Source organism: Prionailurus bengalensis, chromosome C2 (assembly GCF_016509475.1).
Source record: "Prionailurus bengalensis isolate Pbe53 chromosome C2, Fcat_Pben_1.1_paternal_pri, whole genome shotgun sequence".
Taxonomy (NCBI): Eukaryota; Metazoa; Chordata; class Mammalia; order Carnivora; family Felidae; genus Prionailurus; species Prionailurus bengalensis.
Genome location: NC_057350.1, coordinates 11,457,321 through 11,475,805, shown reverse-complemented (window position 1 = coordinate 11,475,805; position 18,485 = coordinate 11,457,321). Strand labels below are relative to the sequence as shown.

At 46.7% G+C, this 18,485-nt stretch overlaps 1 protein-coding gene across 1 annotated transcript; it reads right to left on the bottom strand.

The window, feature by feature from the left end:
- Positions 1–7,865: 7,865 nt before the first annotated feature.
- On the bottom strand, positions 7,866–17,783 carry ATP5PO (ATP synthase peripheral stalk subunit OSCP). The gene is made up of 7 exons (XM_043593671.1): positions 17,674–17,783; positions 16,461–16,511; positions 15,412–15,522; positions 12,616–12,745; positions 10,854–10,966; positions 8,343–8,429; positions 7,866–8,047 (listed from the first exon to the last, which is right to left on the bottom strand). The coding sequence occupies exons 1-7, from the start codon at positions 17,707–17,709 to the stop codon at positions 7,934–7,936; spliced, it is 642 nt and encodes a 213-aa protein (XP_043449606.1). The 5' UTR covers positions 17,710–17,783; the 3' UTR covers positions 7,866–7,933.
- Between the last annotated feature and the right edge of the window lie 702 nt (positions 17,784–18,485).

The following is an 18,485-nucleotide window of genomic DNA, read 5'->3' as shown; positions in this document are numbered from 1 at the left end:
CGTGTGAGCCTGACAGTGTGTGTGGCGTGTGTGATACGTGCGCTGCGCCTGCGTGCGGTGCGCACGTGATGCGTGTGTGGTGTGTGTGTGTTTGCGTGTGCGCCCAGAGAAACGAAGCCAAGTGGATTGAACAGAGGAGCGGGCTGGCCTGACCCCACCGTGGTCGCGCTCAGGAGCCGCTACAAAATGAAGATCGGGGCCCCTTGTTGAAAATTACTAAGAAGTTTTGAGGTGGTGGCGGCAGAGGATTGAACCAAGCACGTGGCCCCGTGTGACTGTGCGGGTCACGCGCTCGCGAAGCCGGCCCTGGACACGCTGTGTTGTCGCTTGGTTCTTGAGGCAGGTGGGGCTTCACCTTCTGTCTTCTCACTTTGTAAAGTCTCCCTGGCAGGTGGAGGCGGGGAGAGCTGAGCTGAAAATACTTTTCAAAGCGTCTGCTCTTGTTTCGTAGCAGCACAAACGGTCCAGACTAATCAGAGGGTACGAGACCCAACCCCCTCGGTGACAGATGTGCCCCACGGCCAGAGAGGGAGTCATCTGCTCTTCTCTTAGCTTCCCGTCCAGGGCGTGCCCCAGGCGCCCAGGCCTTGGAGCCTTTAACCCACTAATTTGAAATAAGACCGTTCCCTTTGGTCTTTAGTCAGCCTCGGGGGGCTATTCTGCCCTTTCCCGGTAGGACAGGGAGGCCTTTTGAGCCTCTGCCTTCAGAGGACCATCCAGAGGAACAGGAGAAGCAAGGAGGCTGGGGGAGGTGGGCGCGCCCCTTCCCCGGGGTCTGCACGCGGCTTGGTCCACGGCCACTCCCTGGAGAGAGAGCTGAGTCTCCAGGCGTCTGGGGGCACCTGCCTCTGGGACGTGGGGCCTACCCAGCTCAGCTCTCCCTGTAGGATCCCACGGATGGCTTTGGAGGAGGGTGAGCTCAGGAGAGAGGAAAGAGCCCCGTGTGTGAGTAGCCTCAAGTTTTAGAAGTCCGCGGCTCTGCCAGGCAGGTGAGCTTGCTCGCTGTTGCTTTCTCTCGCAAAGCAACTTCTTGTTCCTTTTTCTTGCGCTGGGCTGGACGCTCCACAACATTTGCAGTTCTGCTCCCTCTTGGCAAATCAGTCTCATTCCTACACACACAGAGCAATAATCCTGTTTCCCGATTCTGCCCGGAATCCCAAAGCTTGCTAAGTAAAAATATTGACGGAAAGTTGCACAGACGTTGCGCATTCATCTTGTGTGGGTATGACTGCGTCGCTTTGAATGAAGTAGCAAATTATAGCTTTGTTGCGACACGTAATGCAACCTTCCAAACTACTGAAAGTTAATTCCGGAGTAATTACCATTGTGTCCGCGTTAATTTTCATAAATGCACGTTTTGATGCGCATTTTACCAATCAACATCCTTAGGATGTCATCTGCTAAATAGTCACTGTGTCAGAAAGTAGATATTCTGGCAAGACCTTTGGTGATGATATTTATTTTTACACATGCATCGAAAACATGCATTGCCAATAGCCCAAGTGTCTTTGAACTGTGAAGCCAGCTTTAGATGTTGTCTGCTGAAACCCAGCTAGCTGAAGTCTATACCCTCCTGGCCCCCTTCCTTCTACCTTCCGTAGCCCTGCGTAGATTGAGAAGTTGGCAATCATATAATTCATGTTGTATTGCCTTAGCTACATTAGCTTTGTACCCTCACGTCTATAGGTGGTCAACATATGTGTAAATACATGTATATAGGTGAGAAATCTACCACAAAAAATGTCCTGTGTATGATAATCAGCTCTTGGCGCCTGGTTTTCTGCGTTTGATACAGTTTCCAGCTAAGAAAAATGCAGAATTCCAATCCATAAAGTGAAAAAGTTATGCTCTTTAAAAGGTTTGTCATGAAATCTCTGCTGTGTGTTTATGGGAATGTCCGTGACTAACTGTATATATGGTACGTAAGAGGCTATGCTGGTAAATGTTGCATAAACTAACATAGATTCTGTAGTCAAAATATTTAACTTGTTATTATAAAATGTGATTCGTCATTGAGAGATTATTTTTCTGTATGTATAATGAGAGTATTTTAGGAATCTAATTTAAGTGCATAAAAGTATAGAAAAAAAATTAAAAACCTATTCCAGGAGTAGAAAATACTTAATCAGATTACTTGGGTTCAGCCCAACTAAATTGCTTATATTAAAAAGAAAATCCGAGTTGCATATGTTAGAAATTCAAAGAAGTCATTTTGGGGGCAGAGAATATGGTTAGTTTAAATGAAACGGGTGGTATGAAGAAATGAAACATATCCTGTAGCCGTGACCTCGGGTGGGACCTTGGCGTTTCATTAAAAAACTGACTTGAACAGGTAACATTCTGGAAGGTGGTTGTGTCAGGAAGGAGGAGAGTACCGAGAGCCTGTTTCCCACCAGATCCATGTGCCACAGAGGCTTCCATGAGTTCTGGCAGATTGATCAGGAATTCAGGCCTGAACCAAACATCCTTCTAGAGAGTTCAGAACATGGGAAGGACTCCCTACCCCCCCCCCCCCCCCACCCCCGACTTCCAGGTCACCCTTTGCAGTTCTCTTCCTGGATAGATTGGGCACATCCCTTTGATGTTTGCCTTTTCAGTGAAATTTCCCCGGGGCGTCTTTGCCACCTTTGCCTGTTGCATAGCTAGCTGGCTGGGTTGAAGAGTGATATTTGGAGTTTCTGGGCACACAAAACAGGCAGGGCAGAGCAGTCTCCTGAGATGCCGGTGTCCCTAATGGAGATCCCAGGGGCAAGATGTCTTCCTCATCTTCCCCTTCCCAGAAAAGAGGCAGTAGCCCAAGATGCTTCTAGGGCACAGACTTGCCACCAGAAACGTCCCTGCAGGCCACCGAGGAGAAGATACAACACAAAAGCCCGTGAAACTCGATGTCTAAACCCCTGAGAGATACAGTTGGAAGTCATTTCAGGAGGTGACAAGCTGGAGGGGGCAGCTTCCCCTAACAGACTGGGAGTGATGCCACAAAGCAAATAGTTCCTGGTAAGACAGGGCACTGCATGGGGGTTGCGGCCGTGGAGAGTGTAGGGCCGATGGCTTGCAGGGACTCGTGGGGAGTGTGAGCGCCGGGTTTTCAACATTTCTTTCAACGGTTAGCTATGTGCTTCTTGCCGCTAACCAGCAGTGGAAGTTCCTTTTTGATAAGCCTGAGATCGGTGAACATTGGAGTCCAAGTGATTCCTGGACTTCCAGGGTGGGAAGCTGTGATTTCTGGGAGCTTCCTGGAATCTGTTGAGGCATACGAGGAATCTGCAAATCACCTTGAGGAGCTGTCCTGGTGGATGTAACTGACTTTCTTCCCAAAGATGGGGCCGTTCAGAGATCTCCTTGTTCAAGCTCAACCTGGGGGCAGGGGGCTGGGCATCTCAGGCCAGTTCGTCAGAACTGGACCAGCTCTGGTCCATCCGCCCAGCATAGGTGCGCCGTGCCCTCTTGGCTGGGTAGCAACGGGGCTGAGTGGGAATGAGCCAGTCAACTGCTCCTCTGGCCATAGTTGTTCAGAAAACTTTGGGGACAGGAAAAGCCAGAGCCTGGGGGTCCTACCCAGCATTGCCTGCAGGCCACTCCAGCTAGCCTTCACCTGTTTGGAAAAGAATGTATCAGTCTGACACGAGTCCCTCGTGACAAATGGGTCCCACTGCTGGTGGCATGTTGCTTCCCTCACAACCCTTCCCCGGGGGTGAGACTCAGCCACCCCTCACCCCCGCCATGGATGTCCTGTTGACTGTAATATACTTCTGTTGCCAAATAATGGTACTGGTTAATTTTCCATAAAAGGGAGACTATATTGTCTGATATGTAATGTCAATGGAGCTCTAAACATTATTAGACTCTATTATAAATCGTAGAATTACGTATTCGTCCAAGGTTTGATGAAGCAGGGCCAAGACATTAGGTTGCTTTTTTTGTTTGTTTAAAAGAAGCTGAGGTTAGTTCTCCTGGTCGAGTGTTCCTTTTGGCACCTTATTATGTATGAAATGTTACATTTTACTGATTCAGATTATGGTAACTGATTTTGTTTTTCTTAACCCAGTAGCGACACCAGTACAGATGGCTATTCCTGTGTATCTTGACCCTAAAAAGAACAATCTCTTCAAAACAGCTCTTTGTTCGTTTTGACCTGTACGGTTTCAATTCACATGGTTCATGAATAAAACGAGAAAGCCAACCCTGTTCCGGTGGATTGTTTCGGGTTCTTTCTGCCCCACCTCCCTTCTGAGCAGGCAGGAAACAGAGAGCCCGGCCAATGGCTCCCCTTCCTGTGTGCTTCCTTCTCCCACGGGGAAGGCTGGAGTTGGGGAAGGACAACTAAGCGGACCAAACCCACCACCCTTCCCACGCTTTCTGCACACGAATGGTGGTTCCAGGTAGAAATGCATCTCCCGGTACCGACTCCTTCCGAGAACTTGAGCAGTTCTGAGCGGTGGCAGCAGAAATGCCAGGGGTGCTGCGGGGTGAGCACACAGCTCAGCTTGTCTTACCAGGACGTTCCGAGGATTGCGCTGGCTTTCCGCGAAGTTTCCGACGCGGACAACGCTGCGTGTTCACAACCCTGAGTCGTAACCCTGGGCGCCGTTGGCAGACCCAACACTGAATTATACGGTTACCTGAATTTTAGGCGATGATTTATGGCATTTTCTTCTGATCTGGTTTTAAGGCAAAATTCCTATTTCATCACTGATTTCTCTGAATGTGAGCCAGTGTTAAAGTTCTGAGGTCGTGGGGCCTGGGTGACCCGGTTAAGCATCTCACTTCAGCTCAGGTCATGATTTTGTGGTTTGTGAGTTCAAGTCCTGTATCAGACTCCGTGCACACAGCTCAGAGCCCGGAGCCTGCTTTGGATTCTGTGTCATCCTCTCTCTGCCCCCCCCCCCCCCCCCCCCCCCAACTAAACATTAAAGTTCTTAGGTTGGCTTGAACTCCAGTTGAATTGTTATAGGACCTTAAAAAACATTTTCACAATAAAATAGCATGTCTTTGCCCTATTTTTAAATCAGTAGGTCCCATTTTTGGTAAACATAAAAACCCTGTGCTTTTCTTGGTTATTATTTGAAGTTTCAAAAATTAAAATCATTATAAACCAAGAAAATAGTGCTTTTCCAAACTACAACTCATTGTCTCTGCGATCGATACGGTCCTGTTGCACAGCTCAGAGAGTGGAAGGAATTGCTGATATAAAGCATGTTGAGTAGGTACCTCTTGAACCAAATTTAGTAGGAAATATTTTATTCTAGAATATTTGTTTTCTCCTAATTATAGAAGTAATATTTGTTAATGCAGAAAATTCAGCAAGCTCAGAAAAATACAAAGGAAATAAAATCAATTAGTGGAGATATTCTTCCACGCAAAAATAAATGTTAACATTTTGATGCTCATTATTCCTGTATTTTCTTGCTCTGTGTGCATGTGTGTGTGTGTGTGTGTGTTAGATGTTCTTACATTAATAGCTAATACACACCAAGCACTTCCCTTGTACAAGGCAATGTTCAATTACATAATTTATAGAAAACTTTTCACTTTTGTTAATTGCTTTCTTTTAAATCAGCTATATATTTATCCACAACTTGACTTTTTTTTAAGTGTGTTTACTTAGAGAGAAAGAGCGTGAGTGGGAGAGGGACAGAGTCCCAAGCAGGCTCCATGTTGTCAGCACACAGCCTGACATGGAGCTTGATCTTATGAACCATGAGATCACGACCTGAGCCCAAATCAAGAGTTGGACGCTTAACTGAGCGACCCCCCCGGGGTACCCCTCTCCCAAAGATATTTTGTCCATCAGTCGTCCGGTGTCTTAGAAGCTTGTGGTTTTACGGTGATTCACGCGTGTGGGATGCCGTCTGGTGCGGTGTCGGGCTGGCTGTAGGCATGAGGCAAGCTAGGATGAAGGCAGACAGGGCTCAGGGATGTGATCCAACAGCCGGTAGAGCACGTGACACTGAGCAAACGCTAGGGCCCCTCAACTCTCTCCTCAGGCCGTATCTCTGCTCCACCTGTATCACAGAGTTGTAAAGCGTCAAGATACACGAAGTGGCCTCAAAAGCAGCATCCTATTTGGGAGGGGGGTATGTCAGGGTCAGCGTATTTTACTAGGGGAGGCCTTCCTGGAGGACCAAAGGAGCAGGAGTCATCCTAATGGCCTATTAGGGACCGGGAGTGCTGGACAAACCCTGAGGACAGATTTCTGCAGGCAGTACCGGAGGGACTTTGCCACGTGACCATAACGTGTCAGGTGGGTGCTGCGTTTCAGCAATCCTTGGGGTCACACGACCCAGAGAAGTGGCAGGCCACGGAGCCAGTAATCAATGTTTATGGCCACCCTTCCGCCTCCGCCTCCCCGCACTGGCTCGTGCTCTTGCTTCCCTGTTGCGGCCCCTCTGGAAGTGAGCATGATCGCTTCCGTCTACGGGGGACGAAAGCCAGGCGTGGAGGAGCCGGGGCGCCCCACCCGTGGGAAGCAGCAGAGCAGGCTCGCCCCCACACCCCCTGGGGGGCTCCAGGGCACATTCCCAGCTGCCAGTCTACCGTCCCAGGGTGTAGAGCAGCCGGAGTCGACATCACGAACTTCCTTGTAGATGGCGTCACGTCCCTTTACTTATGGAACTTTCTGGTGGAACTTACGGGCGTAGTATCGCTGTGCCTGGCCTGTGCCGGGTACTCCCAAGGTTCCAGTCCGTCGGGATGTACTTCACAACCCGAAGTGCAGTGGCCACGCACAGAGCGGGAGTCTCGGAGAAATGCCTTCAGGCCACCCTTTCAGATCAGCTGATTATCAGAGAAGTGGAAGGGTTATTGCCTTTTGTCTGGGCCCAGCCTGTGGGAAAGGGACTCCGCTGCCCGTCTGCTGGTTGGCCGGAAAGGTCTTGGGAGAATCAGCAGGACCAACGGGCAGTTCAGCCAGAGCGGTGCCTTCAGAGAGCGGCGCGGCCACCGCCGGCACAGCTGCCTTCGGCGGGGAGAACGTCCCGACTTCCTATCCGGGCCGAAGCTCCTGGCCAGTCCTCGGTTGTGAGGACATTCACAGGGGTCGGGACAGCTATCCTGCTGCCCTCTGCTGAGTGCGCAGCTCTGATCCAGACCTCTGCCCCCAGTGGGAGGGAGGGAATGAATCCTTGTTAGATTAATGGTGTTCTTCTAGTAGATTCCAGAATGAAGACCGCATTTTAGCCAGAATCTGAGAGACTTTATACAGAGCGTCACTGCCTTTATATTTACTAGAAGATGAAGGGCAGGACTGTTAAGACGGGTCACTTTGGGTTTAAAACAAGATGCACAGGACTTAAGAACTTGTTAGAATGGTCAGATGGCACAAGCTGGCCCTGTCTGCAGTACCTTAAACACACGCACTCACCTGGCTGACGGTGGACCTCAGGGCACAGCAACAGGCGTGGGTCCACATGCCGTGGAAGCTGTTAAGAAGCATGAAGCAGGACGGTGAGGGGCAGCGGCCAATGTCTTGACCAGCACAGGTCCTGGGGGCTGGGGGGCCCGCTTTCAGGATCTGTGACTGGACATGGGCACCGACAACTAAAACTCCGGGGCGGTAACTGGCCTGGTGGTTGGCATCAACTCCGCCCGCAGGGTCAGCCCCTCCCTGGGCTCTGAGCCCAGAGGCCAAGGTCACGAGGTAAGACACATTAAGGACTTAATGGTGCCTGCAATAAAGGCCTCAATAAATGTTAACAGTTCTTCCTAATGACACAAGCTTCCATAAATTCCTAAGAGTAATCTACACAAACTAAAATCTCCAACCAACGGGGCTTTTAACCTTTTAGCTGGGCGGATTCTGAAAGAAAGATAGAAAATAAGGTTCTCTGTATTTCCACTTCAAAAAAGATAGTAAACAGTGTATGTTCTGTTCAGGAAGCATTTTATTGTTGTTACAAGTTTAGGGATTTTCATGGACAGAAAATCAACACTTTCAGAAAATCTCCCGCATGGCCCTGCTCAGCTTCTGAATCTTGGTTTTCGCAGACATATCAGCATATTTCTCTCCAATACGGACAATCATTCCACCCATGATGGATGGATCAATCTAGGAAAGAAAATAGGTTGGAAGTGTGGAAAAGCATTGATATTTCATTGATCGAACAGAAAGATGAAAAAGTACTTTGAAAAGTCTACATGCTGTACAAATGTAAGATGTTATCATTACGTCTAGAAAAAAGAAGTCAGATTGTGAATGGAATCCATAATCATTTAAATTGAGAACATAAAATTTCTATTAGAAACAATTTAGTATTTGGTGAGATTTAATTTTTCAGTTTCTACAGCCACTCAACAGTGTCAAAGAACCTGAGGAAACACACCATACATAATTAAAAACCTACCTTAACCTCCAATTTCAATACTTGGCCTTTACTTAGGAAGCTCTTCAGGACTGTTTTTAATTCAGCAAGAGTGGGTTCATCTAAAGGCTAAAAAAAGGACAAAACCATCCTTTAATTAAGTAGATAAAGCAGAACAGAACTTTCCACATAAAAGCTCAGGAAGAAAATACCCCTGGCACACATCAGCAGGACAGGCCTTGTGAATTCCTGTGTGGTCTCTGGGCCCTTCCAGGAGCCGCACTGCAAGTTACTCACACCGCTGGTGTGCCGGGAACATGCTGATGTCCCGTCCCACAAGAACACCTCGGCGAGCTCACTGGGCGGGTCACTGATGCCCATAAATGCCACTCCCTCCCCGTCTCTGCTCCCTGGTATCAGCGGTACGACTTAGACATGACTGGGGAGGAACTCCCCCCAATACTGAAGTTAATGCTGCCTGATGACACAGGCCTCTCCTGTGCAGCCCTGTGGGCATGGCAGGAGGCCACTATGTCCTCGGATGGAGAGCTGCAATCTGACCCGGTTCTAGCATCTCTAAGACCTCTGGTTCCCAGGAGCTTCTAGAAGCATGCTGCACTCCGAGCCTCACGGGGAACGCCTGGGGGCGCACGGCTCTGCGCTGGACTCTGACAGAGCCAGCACTCAGACGCCAGCCTGTGTTCTCTCTGCCTCAACTCCTACTCCTGGTGAGGGGAGGGTGAGAAAGGCTGAAGGAGCGGCCTCTTGTCACAAATCCTCTCTCCACCCCCACACCTAAGGGTCCACAAGCTAGCAGATAAGGCTTTCCATCTTCGCAAAGATCTAACAACGCCTCTTGGGGGAGCTGGTGTGAAAGTCTGCTGGTGTTTAATCAAGACATCATTCGCCAGGCCTCCAAGGTTACAGAGCTCCGAAGTACGTGCACACCTCCCACTCAGAGGCTTAGCGGGTGCCAGGCACCGGTCTGTGCTGGCATTTCACACCCACCACCCCCTTTAATTGGGACAACTCTGGGCGGCCAGAGGCTCTTATTCCCGTAGGAGAGAACAGGTTCAGAGTGGTTAAGGTCCCAGTTGCTGCAATATTTGAAATCAGTCTATTTCTACAGACTGTGCCCTTAGTCACTAATCAAGGAATAATTTTTGTTTTTGAACAGTGGAAACTTATTTACCCGGGAGTTTCAACATCAAACACTGCTGCACTAGCAACAGTTGGTTCTAAAAAACTTTTACAAAAATATGCACCCTTTAAAAAAATAATGTCCTTGGGGCGCCTGGGTGGCTTAGTCAGTTAAACGTTTGACCTCAGCTCAGGTCATGATCTCGTGGTTTGTGGGTTCGAGACCTGCATTGGGCTCTGTGCTCACACCTCAGAGCCTGGAGCCTGCTTCGGATTCTGTATCTTCCTCTCTCTTTGCCCCTCCCCTGCTCACGCTCAGTCTCTCTCTCTCAAAAATAAACATTTAAAAAAAAAATTGTTTTTAATTAAAAATAAAAAATAAATTAAAAAATCATGTCCTTGTACTCACTGAATGACATAATTTATACCAGTGCTCAGCCACGGGGATGGTATGACCTGCCTGGTGAAGCCTCATCTGGGCCCTGCTGTCACCGAGAACTGGGGCAGGCCCAGTGGGCCCGGGCAGATGCCTGAGCTGTAAGGATTCGCAGTCAGTTGTGCACTTTCGTGGCACCCACTGTGAACTACAAACGTGCAAATACATGATCTGGGGTAAAATGTCTCTCTGAAGCCGTGCTCTTTTGGAGAGTGAGAGTATCTTTGAGATACCAGAAATATTAACCTAGATGAGGTCAGGTGCTGCGTATTCCAAGCAAATCCGCCGTCCTCTACTGAGAAGTAAGCCCCTCAAGGCTGATTTCCTATGCGGTCTGAACTACAGTAGGGAGAAAATCAACATCAACAAAAGGAATTCTGGGGAGGTGGCGCAGCTTAAGGTACATGCTCTTGGGAGAGAGAGGGCCATGTTCAAACCCTGATTCCCTATTTTGTCACTTTGGGCAAATGACTTAATTTCCCTGGGTTCACTCATCTGTAAAATAAGGATAATTCTACCTCACGTACAACGCTGCCATTAAATAATACGTTACGAAGTACTCGGCACATAGGTCTATTATTACAGCCACGTCAGCAACTCCACAAGGGCCTGCCCTTCCCACCCTTCCCATTCGCTGCCACCAAAGGTTAGACAGTCCAGTTTCAGGAGACTACTTACCAAGGGATTTGTGAAATAACTCCAACTTGTGAGGGAACATAAACCACTACTTCCTAACACATTTGAGTCCAGTCTCGTCCTTCCGAACAGTCAGCGGGTAGGGAGGCACTAACGGGACACACACCGGCCCCTCCAAAGTGCAGGTTCATGGCAGCTCGTGTAAGAAGTGAAGCAAACCTCCTAAGTGACCAATCACCTTTCCCGATTTCTGGATTTGAGCCTGTTTTTTTTCTTTTCATTATGCAAAACGCGACGCACGGATGTCAAAGCAAATACAGCAGCAACAAGCTGTCACTTACGGATGCAGTGGTCACTGTGCAAGGAACTTCTCCACGGTGGACACTCATCATGGTCGAAAAGGCAGAAACGACTCCAGGGGTGTTGTTCAAGCGACCATTTTCAGCAAGCAAATCTGGGAAAGTGAAGGTGTCTCAGTAACGTCAAAATCACTCAAACAGGTTATTCATTAGACACTTTTCCAAAGAAGACATCCAGATGGACAACAGACACATGAAACGATGCTCAACATCACTCATCATCAGGGAAAGCCACACTGAGGCTTTGACATCAGTCAAAGCCACACTGAGATACCACCTCATGCCAGTCAGAGTGGCTAAGATGAACAAATCAGGAGACTATAGATGCTGGAGAGGATGTGGAGAAAGGGGAACCCTCTTGCACCGTTAGTGGGAATGCAAACTGGTGCAGCCACTCTGGAAAACAGTGTGGCGGTTCCTCAAAAAAATTAAAAATAGATCTACCCTATGACCCAGCAATAGCACTGCTAGGAATTGACCCAAGGGATACGGGAGTGCTGATGCCTAGGGGCACTCGTACCCCAATGTTGACAGCAGCACTTTCAACAATAGCCAGTTAGGGAAAGAGCCTAAATGTCCATCAACTGATGAGTGGATAAAGAAGATATGGTATATATATGCAATGAAATACTACTTGGCAACAAGAAGGCATAAAATCCTGCCATTTACAGCAACATGGATGGAACTGGAGGGTATTATGCTGAGTGAGATAAGTCAGTCAGAGAAAGGTATGTTTTCACTCATATGTTGATCTTGAGAAACTTAACAGAAGACCACGGGGGAAGAGAAGGGGAAAAGAGAAACAGTTACAAATAGAGAGGGAGGGAGGCAAACCATAAGAGACTCTTAAATACCGAGAACAAACTGAAGGTTGATGGGGGTTGGGGGAGAGGGGAAAGTGGGGGATGGGCATTGAGGAGGGCACTTGTTGGGATGAGCACTGGGTGTTGTATGTAAGCCAAACTGACAACAAATTATATTTGTATGTTAGTATACTATTGTAACAAAACAAAACAAAACAAAACAAGAACCCCTAGGTTATTCACCAGGTATTATATTCACCTCAAAAGCAAACTTAGATTTGTGGCCTTAGAATGCTATATTCAATGTCCTTTAAGAATGTGAATGAAGAAGATGGTGCTTGGTATTTAAAAAGTATATTCAATGTTTAAAAAAACCCACCACCGACAAGCATTTAAAATAGCCAGGTGTGTGGGGAGGCCCTACAGATCTCCAACCGATTTCCTGACCGTGGCCTGCAACCTGATTTTCATATTTCAGGTTAGATTCCAATGTCTGGCTACAAATCCCCAAATTAACATATTACCTATATTCAAAGATGATGCCATGAATACATGTTCTTTGGAACATGTATTCTGGGTTGGCTATGGGACTTGAAAAGCAAGCCTAATGTACCAAACAATGCAAATGTCTTTGAGGACAGAGATACAGCCACCGGTTACACACCGTTTCCTTGCTATGAATCCTATCTGTCTTCTCCACGGGTTGAAAAGTAGTGACTGCAATTACTTTGTTACACGGTCATATCCTTTAGACAGTGCTCTTCAAACTTTAACTCACAAACAATTCACTTGGGGAGCTAGTTAAATGCAGTAGGTTGATTTATTAGGTTGGCTAACTCCTTAGATCGCGGCCAAAAGGCAGGTAGGTGATGCTGACGTTCCTGGTCCACGGATCACACTTCCAGTGGCAAGATTTTCAGTAGAAAAGATCTAATACTTACTGATCAGGTTGCATGTGAGGGGAGAGAACCTCTCTTTTGCTGTCATGTCGTTTAGGCTTTTCACTTTCACGGAACGCTTCACATAGGGATTCATAATGGAAGCAGCCATTTTGGGTTCCTTCAAGATTTGCTGAAAGTACCAAAAAAATAATTTCTTCAACTCTAGCGCATGAACGATCCTCGCCACCACAACATATTTTGTTATGAATCATGTATTTCATTAAATTAGCACTCTCAAAGCATGTATGAAGAAAAGTTTACAATCAAATAATTTTCTCTGCCTTTGAGAATACACCATACCTTGGTTTTACACAAGATATAATGGTACTTCTTGGAAAAATTTAAAGATACTTCATGAAGTCTCTTAAATTTATTTTTGCTTTTCAAGAGAGATTACAGAAAAACTAAGCAGCCGAGATTCAACGAACTGCATATGTTAATGTATTTACTATGGGTAATACTCAGCTGGAAAGGTGCTCTAACAGCAAAGGAAGTCTCCCTGTCATTCCCCTGGAGGGGGGCCTCTCTGTGTCAGAGTGATCCTGATTCTGTCCTGCCTCTTCCGGAGCCCCGTGAGAGAGCTCTGGTGTTTCCAGAGCAGCCTCAATCAGCCTGGGAGGCAGAGAGGACGAACAGTGGGAGTGCAGCTACCAGGAGAGGGACCACGCGTCTCCACTTTGTTAATTCATAAATGTCTGTCCTCAGCGACCCAGGGTAGCTTCCGGCACCTTGCTCCCCTGAGTATCAGGCCAGGGTTCTAACAAAACAATGGCTGTTTCCGTTTGGGCATCTTTCAGTTAAATACCTGTCAGCCTTTCACTCACTGCTAGCACCTTCTCCCAGGCTCTTGGCCAGAATCTGCTCTAATCCAGGCTACCTGTAATACACCACCTAATGCTAAAACTTCGACTCGACTGGCTCCATGGAAACAATTTTCCATAAAAATCGAGGACTTACGCAAATTAAAAGCTGGCATTTGGGTAATCCGGTTTTTCGTGTTTCCCATCTTTCTCTGTTGTATCATCCGATGGGCAGTTAGTGGCACCTGTGTAGCATCACTTTCCTCTCAGTGCCAAAAAATTGCTGATTTTCATTTACAAAGAGTCTTAAGATAAGTGCCTCCTTTCTACGTCTCCACATCTTAACTGATTTCCAGGTTATAGTCAAACCCCATTCTTAACACCCACAATCTAGGTCACTCCATTGTGAATACCACTGTTCGGTTTTAAATGGGCATATATGGGGCGCCTGGGTGGCTCAGTTGGTTAAGCATCTGACTTTGGCTCAGGTCATGATCTCACGGTTTGTGGGTTCAAGCCCTGTGTCGGGCTCTGCGCTGACAGCTCGGAGCCTGGAACCTGCTTCAGATTCTCTCTCTCTCTGCCCTTCCCCCACTTGTGTTCTGTCCCTTTCTCTCTCTCAAAAATAAACATTAAAAAAATAAAATTAAAAAAAAATAAACAAAATGGCCATAAATGACAAGTAGCAGGCAATAATTATCACCTCCAAAAATGCCTGTGTGTGATCCTGTCTGCTCTTGGTACCCCTCTCCCAAGTGTCTCCAACAGTAAGGCTGTTGATTCTGTGGGTTGGTCACACCAACTCAGACAGTAAGCATCATCTGTAGAGCTAACTGGACAGAGAAAGGAATATGGAACGAACATTACTGTCTGCTAGGACAAAAATTCCAAAAAAAAAAAAAAAAAGCTTGAGATGAAAAATGAACAGAATAAGTATTATCCTATATGACTAGCCTCATCAGGGTTTTTTCTTCTGCACAGTATGATAAAAAAAAAATCTTCAGAAATAAGATTAAAAATAGAAGAAGTTCTTAAAACATAAAACTAAAAAAGTGCAAAACTTTCTCTAGAGAGAGTATACGCTAGACTGTGTCTCCCTCTCCCCCCCCCCTTTTTTTAAGTTTATTTGATCTGAGAGAGAGGGAGAGAACAAGCGGAGGAGGGGCAGAGAGAGGGGGAGAGGATGTGAGGCGGGCTCTGTGCCTTCGAGCTCAGAAACGTGAGATTATGACCTGAGCTGAAGTCAGAGGCTTAACTGACTGAGCCACCCAGGCGCCCCTCCGTCTCCTCCTTTAATGCAGAGCTTCTTGTCGGAGGTGGCAGCTATAAAGCAAGAGAAGGGGAAGCAACAAAGTGGACAGAAACGTGTTAACTACAAAATTCGGTTAAAATTACAACAGATTTTCCCAAGTTACACTGGTACACTTCTGTTAATTCAATTAATTCACTCTTCTTTCCAGGCTAAAAAAACAAAGTGTAAAAATAAACTGTCCCTTGTAGCTTCCCCATCTGTCAGTTCTGTACCGGAGCTCCATACACCTTTGCTGATTTTGTTGCCCAGAGTGCTCTGCTCGGTTATTTCCCTCTCGCATCTTGGGGATAAAATAAAAAACTGAAAATGAGCAAAGGCTCCATAAAGAAAATTCCCAGCAAAGCAAGTCATAATACATTCTAAAGGCTATTTTAGAACTGCCTGAAATACAAGCATAGATTTTCAAAGGTGACCTCTATTTCTTCTTAGCCTCAAATCCTGGTTCCTAATATTAATAATATCCTTGTTCGTATCTGCCTGTACCTATTATACAATAGGTTCAGAATAACAATACCCAGTACTATTCCTATCGACATGATGACAGAAAACAGGTTTTTTTTCTTTTTTCTTTTTGTAGTTCATTTTCACTTAGAATATACCTCATTAGGGAAACATGGCCAAATAACTAAAGGAAAAAAACCTATGATAGAAACTTAGTAAGCAATAAACAGAAAAGCTACTTACCGCTACTCTCAATAATTCCTTTTCTACTTGTTCCAGCTTATTCTGTTTAGATGCAGCAGAATAAAGAGCAGTGGCATAGCGACCTTCGATACCATGTATCTGAACAGGTGGCTTTAAAAAAAGGATGGGGTGGGGGAGGAAGAGAAAAGGAAAATCACTTCAGATATCATTCTGCCAATAGCAGGATTAAATACGTATATTAAAATACACTGTTTGGAGCACACAACAAGTTTAAATACCAAATATGGGATCAGAAAGCTATCCTGAATGGCAATTCTCAAACAAATCAGGGATGTTTCCTCGGCTAGGTCACTTAATCTTCCAATTTTTGAGCTTCCGATTTTTCATCTTAAAATGTGGTGCTTAGGAAATATGGTACCTAGAGTCCCTTCCAGCAGTAACTATAAATCAATTATTACATGGATTCTGAAATGAGCTTATGCTTCCTTTGAACTCAGTAACTAATCAGTTCCACATAGTGGAGGTTTTAAACACTGATAGAAGACAGTTTTGCACATGTTAGAGCCAAGAAAACATTTAATGGTGACACTATAAATTTCCCCTATAGCGTCTCCCCATCAATGTTCAGTTTAATGGAGCTCTTTAGCAGCTTACTGAATGCCTGATGCTTGAATTATTTTTCACAAAAAACTGTAGGCTTTTTCCTACGCGCTGCCATCAATATATGACTACATATGCTTAGCAGTTCTGTATGGTTGCAGTGCAAGAGCTCAGGGGTGAACAAAGATTTAGTTCCAGTCCAGCTCTGAGACCAGACTCGAGTTCTCCCAGTCTGTTTCCTCCTTTGCAAACAAAAGACCAGCTATTTCCCATCATTGTTACGGGATTTTAAGAAAGTCCCACAAAGGTTAAGCATGGGCCTGCTGCACACCAGGCATTCAACGTATTCCATTCCCTATCCCCACGCACACATCACATTTTGGGATCTACAAATCAGGCAGAAAGGTTTAGGTAGTAGTTATACAAAAGTCCATGCCCTAACCGCGCACTTTCATTTACTTTACGATTAGTAACAAAAGTTGACTTACCCTCACGAGCTTGGCAAATGGCCTGACCACAGAGGTACTAAAGCATCGCACCTTTAAAACAATAATAAGACATTTTAAGTGATTAGTTTCTTAGTATCATCACGGAGATTACACGAGCTGCTCTTTATTCCCAAGGAGTAAATTTCACCACTGAGCATCATCCAGAGCCGCCTGGGAAACTGCTTTCCCACCAACTTCCTCGTTTGCTAGGAACAGGCTGAGGCTAGCACACCAGTATGAGAGAGAAAACACAAGTTCTGATGAAATACGTGTTCCAAGAAACCCCAAATTTCTGGCATTTGTTACCACCCCCGAGGAAGGATTTTAATAAAAAGTGAGAGGATTCCAGTCATGATCTGCAAGAGATGTACCTTCTTAGAATCCAAATGCTATCGGAAAAGAAAGATTAATCCCCTTAGTACTGCAGCAGTCTGATGTGAGAACGGACCCTAGTTCTGAGAAATGGTATCTAGTCTATCAAGGAACAGAGTTGGAACTCGTTGCTTAAAAAGCATCTGCAAGGGCACAGCTCACCTTCAAGTAATTTCAGTTCCGAACTGTTCCATAACACAAGTGGTTGTAGGGATTAAAAGCCCTTTTCACTTATGAAAAACTTACCTAAGCTGTAAGGTGTCACGATGTGTAAAGCATAGTGTTGCTATGTGGTATAAAGACCACGAATTTTCTTTCCAACTCCATCTTCTGTATGACCGTGTGGGTTCGAATCTCAGCTCTACCTACCCCTTCCTGGCTGAGCAGCCAAGGACGAGTCATTTAAACTTTTCGGTCTCATTTCCTTTATAAAAATGTGAAATGTGTTTTATAAATACTCCTTAGCATTCCTAGAGACCCCTGACAGGTTTGACCACAACGACAAGGTTAAATGACTTGGGGGTGGGCTGTATCCTTTCCTCGGAGTCCAGGGGAGCCTTCCCCCGCCCCTTTCCCGTGCGCCTCAAACTAGCTGCTCCCGAGGTTGTGCTCGGGGACGCCAAGGTCAGGCACGCGTCCCCCTGCACCGCCAGTCCCGCGGACGTCCAGGGAGGTAGGGCCGCCCGAGCGCTTTGCGTCGCTCCCACTCGCAGGGCCCTACAACGCTGAATGGCGGCCACGCTTCCCCAGCTGTGGTCTCGCTCTGTGGCTCTTAGGGCTCTGCTACGTGTCACTTTAGAAGGGATCCTCTCGCTAGTTTTCAGGACCTCCCTTCTCTCACCTGCCGGGAGAGCCCGGACACTGCGGGGGAAGCCATCTTCTCCGGGTGGCTGTAGGTCAAAGCCGAGGCGGCGAGAGAGACGCAAGGGCGCACGCGTGCGTCAGCGTAGCCGCTCGGGCCGCTGGGAAATGTAGTCGTAGGTCACCAGGCCGCATGCGCCGAAGTCGCGGTCAGTCTGGGAGTTGTGGTCTTTAGAAGGGGTTGTTAAGGGCTGGACTTCGAGAGCTAGTGGCCTCGGACAGCACCTTAACATAAAACGCTTGAATTACTGGATCGTCCTTACAGTAGGGTGGATTTCTTTTCCCTAGATTTTAAATTTCCTTTTAGATAAATCGGTGGCATATGTTCTATTTCACATTCATTACTAGCATCATTAGCATCGTTTACCCCTTCTTTCTACCGCAACAAAGGGTGTATCAAGTGCAGTTCCTTGCTCTGTATAAAAACAAAGGAACCTTACAGCTCCCGCTGAGGATTCAACCTGCCCAGTGTCTGGGCCATGGCTGCCTCTCTACCTCCACACCCCCTTCCCCTCATCTCACCTGAGCGCAGCACTGCCTTTGGTTTGTGAGAGCATGTGAGATTCTAGTGCCTAAATTCTTGATTCCTGGGTAGAGCGGAGTGATTATCTGAGATTATCTGGGGTTTGAGCAAGTGTGACATCGAAACCGAAAACCCAACCCTAGCGTTGGCCAGGTTCTCTGCATTCATAAACAAACCCGAATTTCAACCCATTTCAGCCTAAATGGAGCTTACTTTGTTTTTCTCTTCTGCACAGAAGAGAATTGGCCCGACAGAGCACGCGCGGGTCA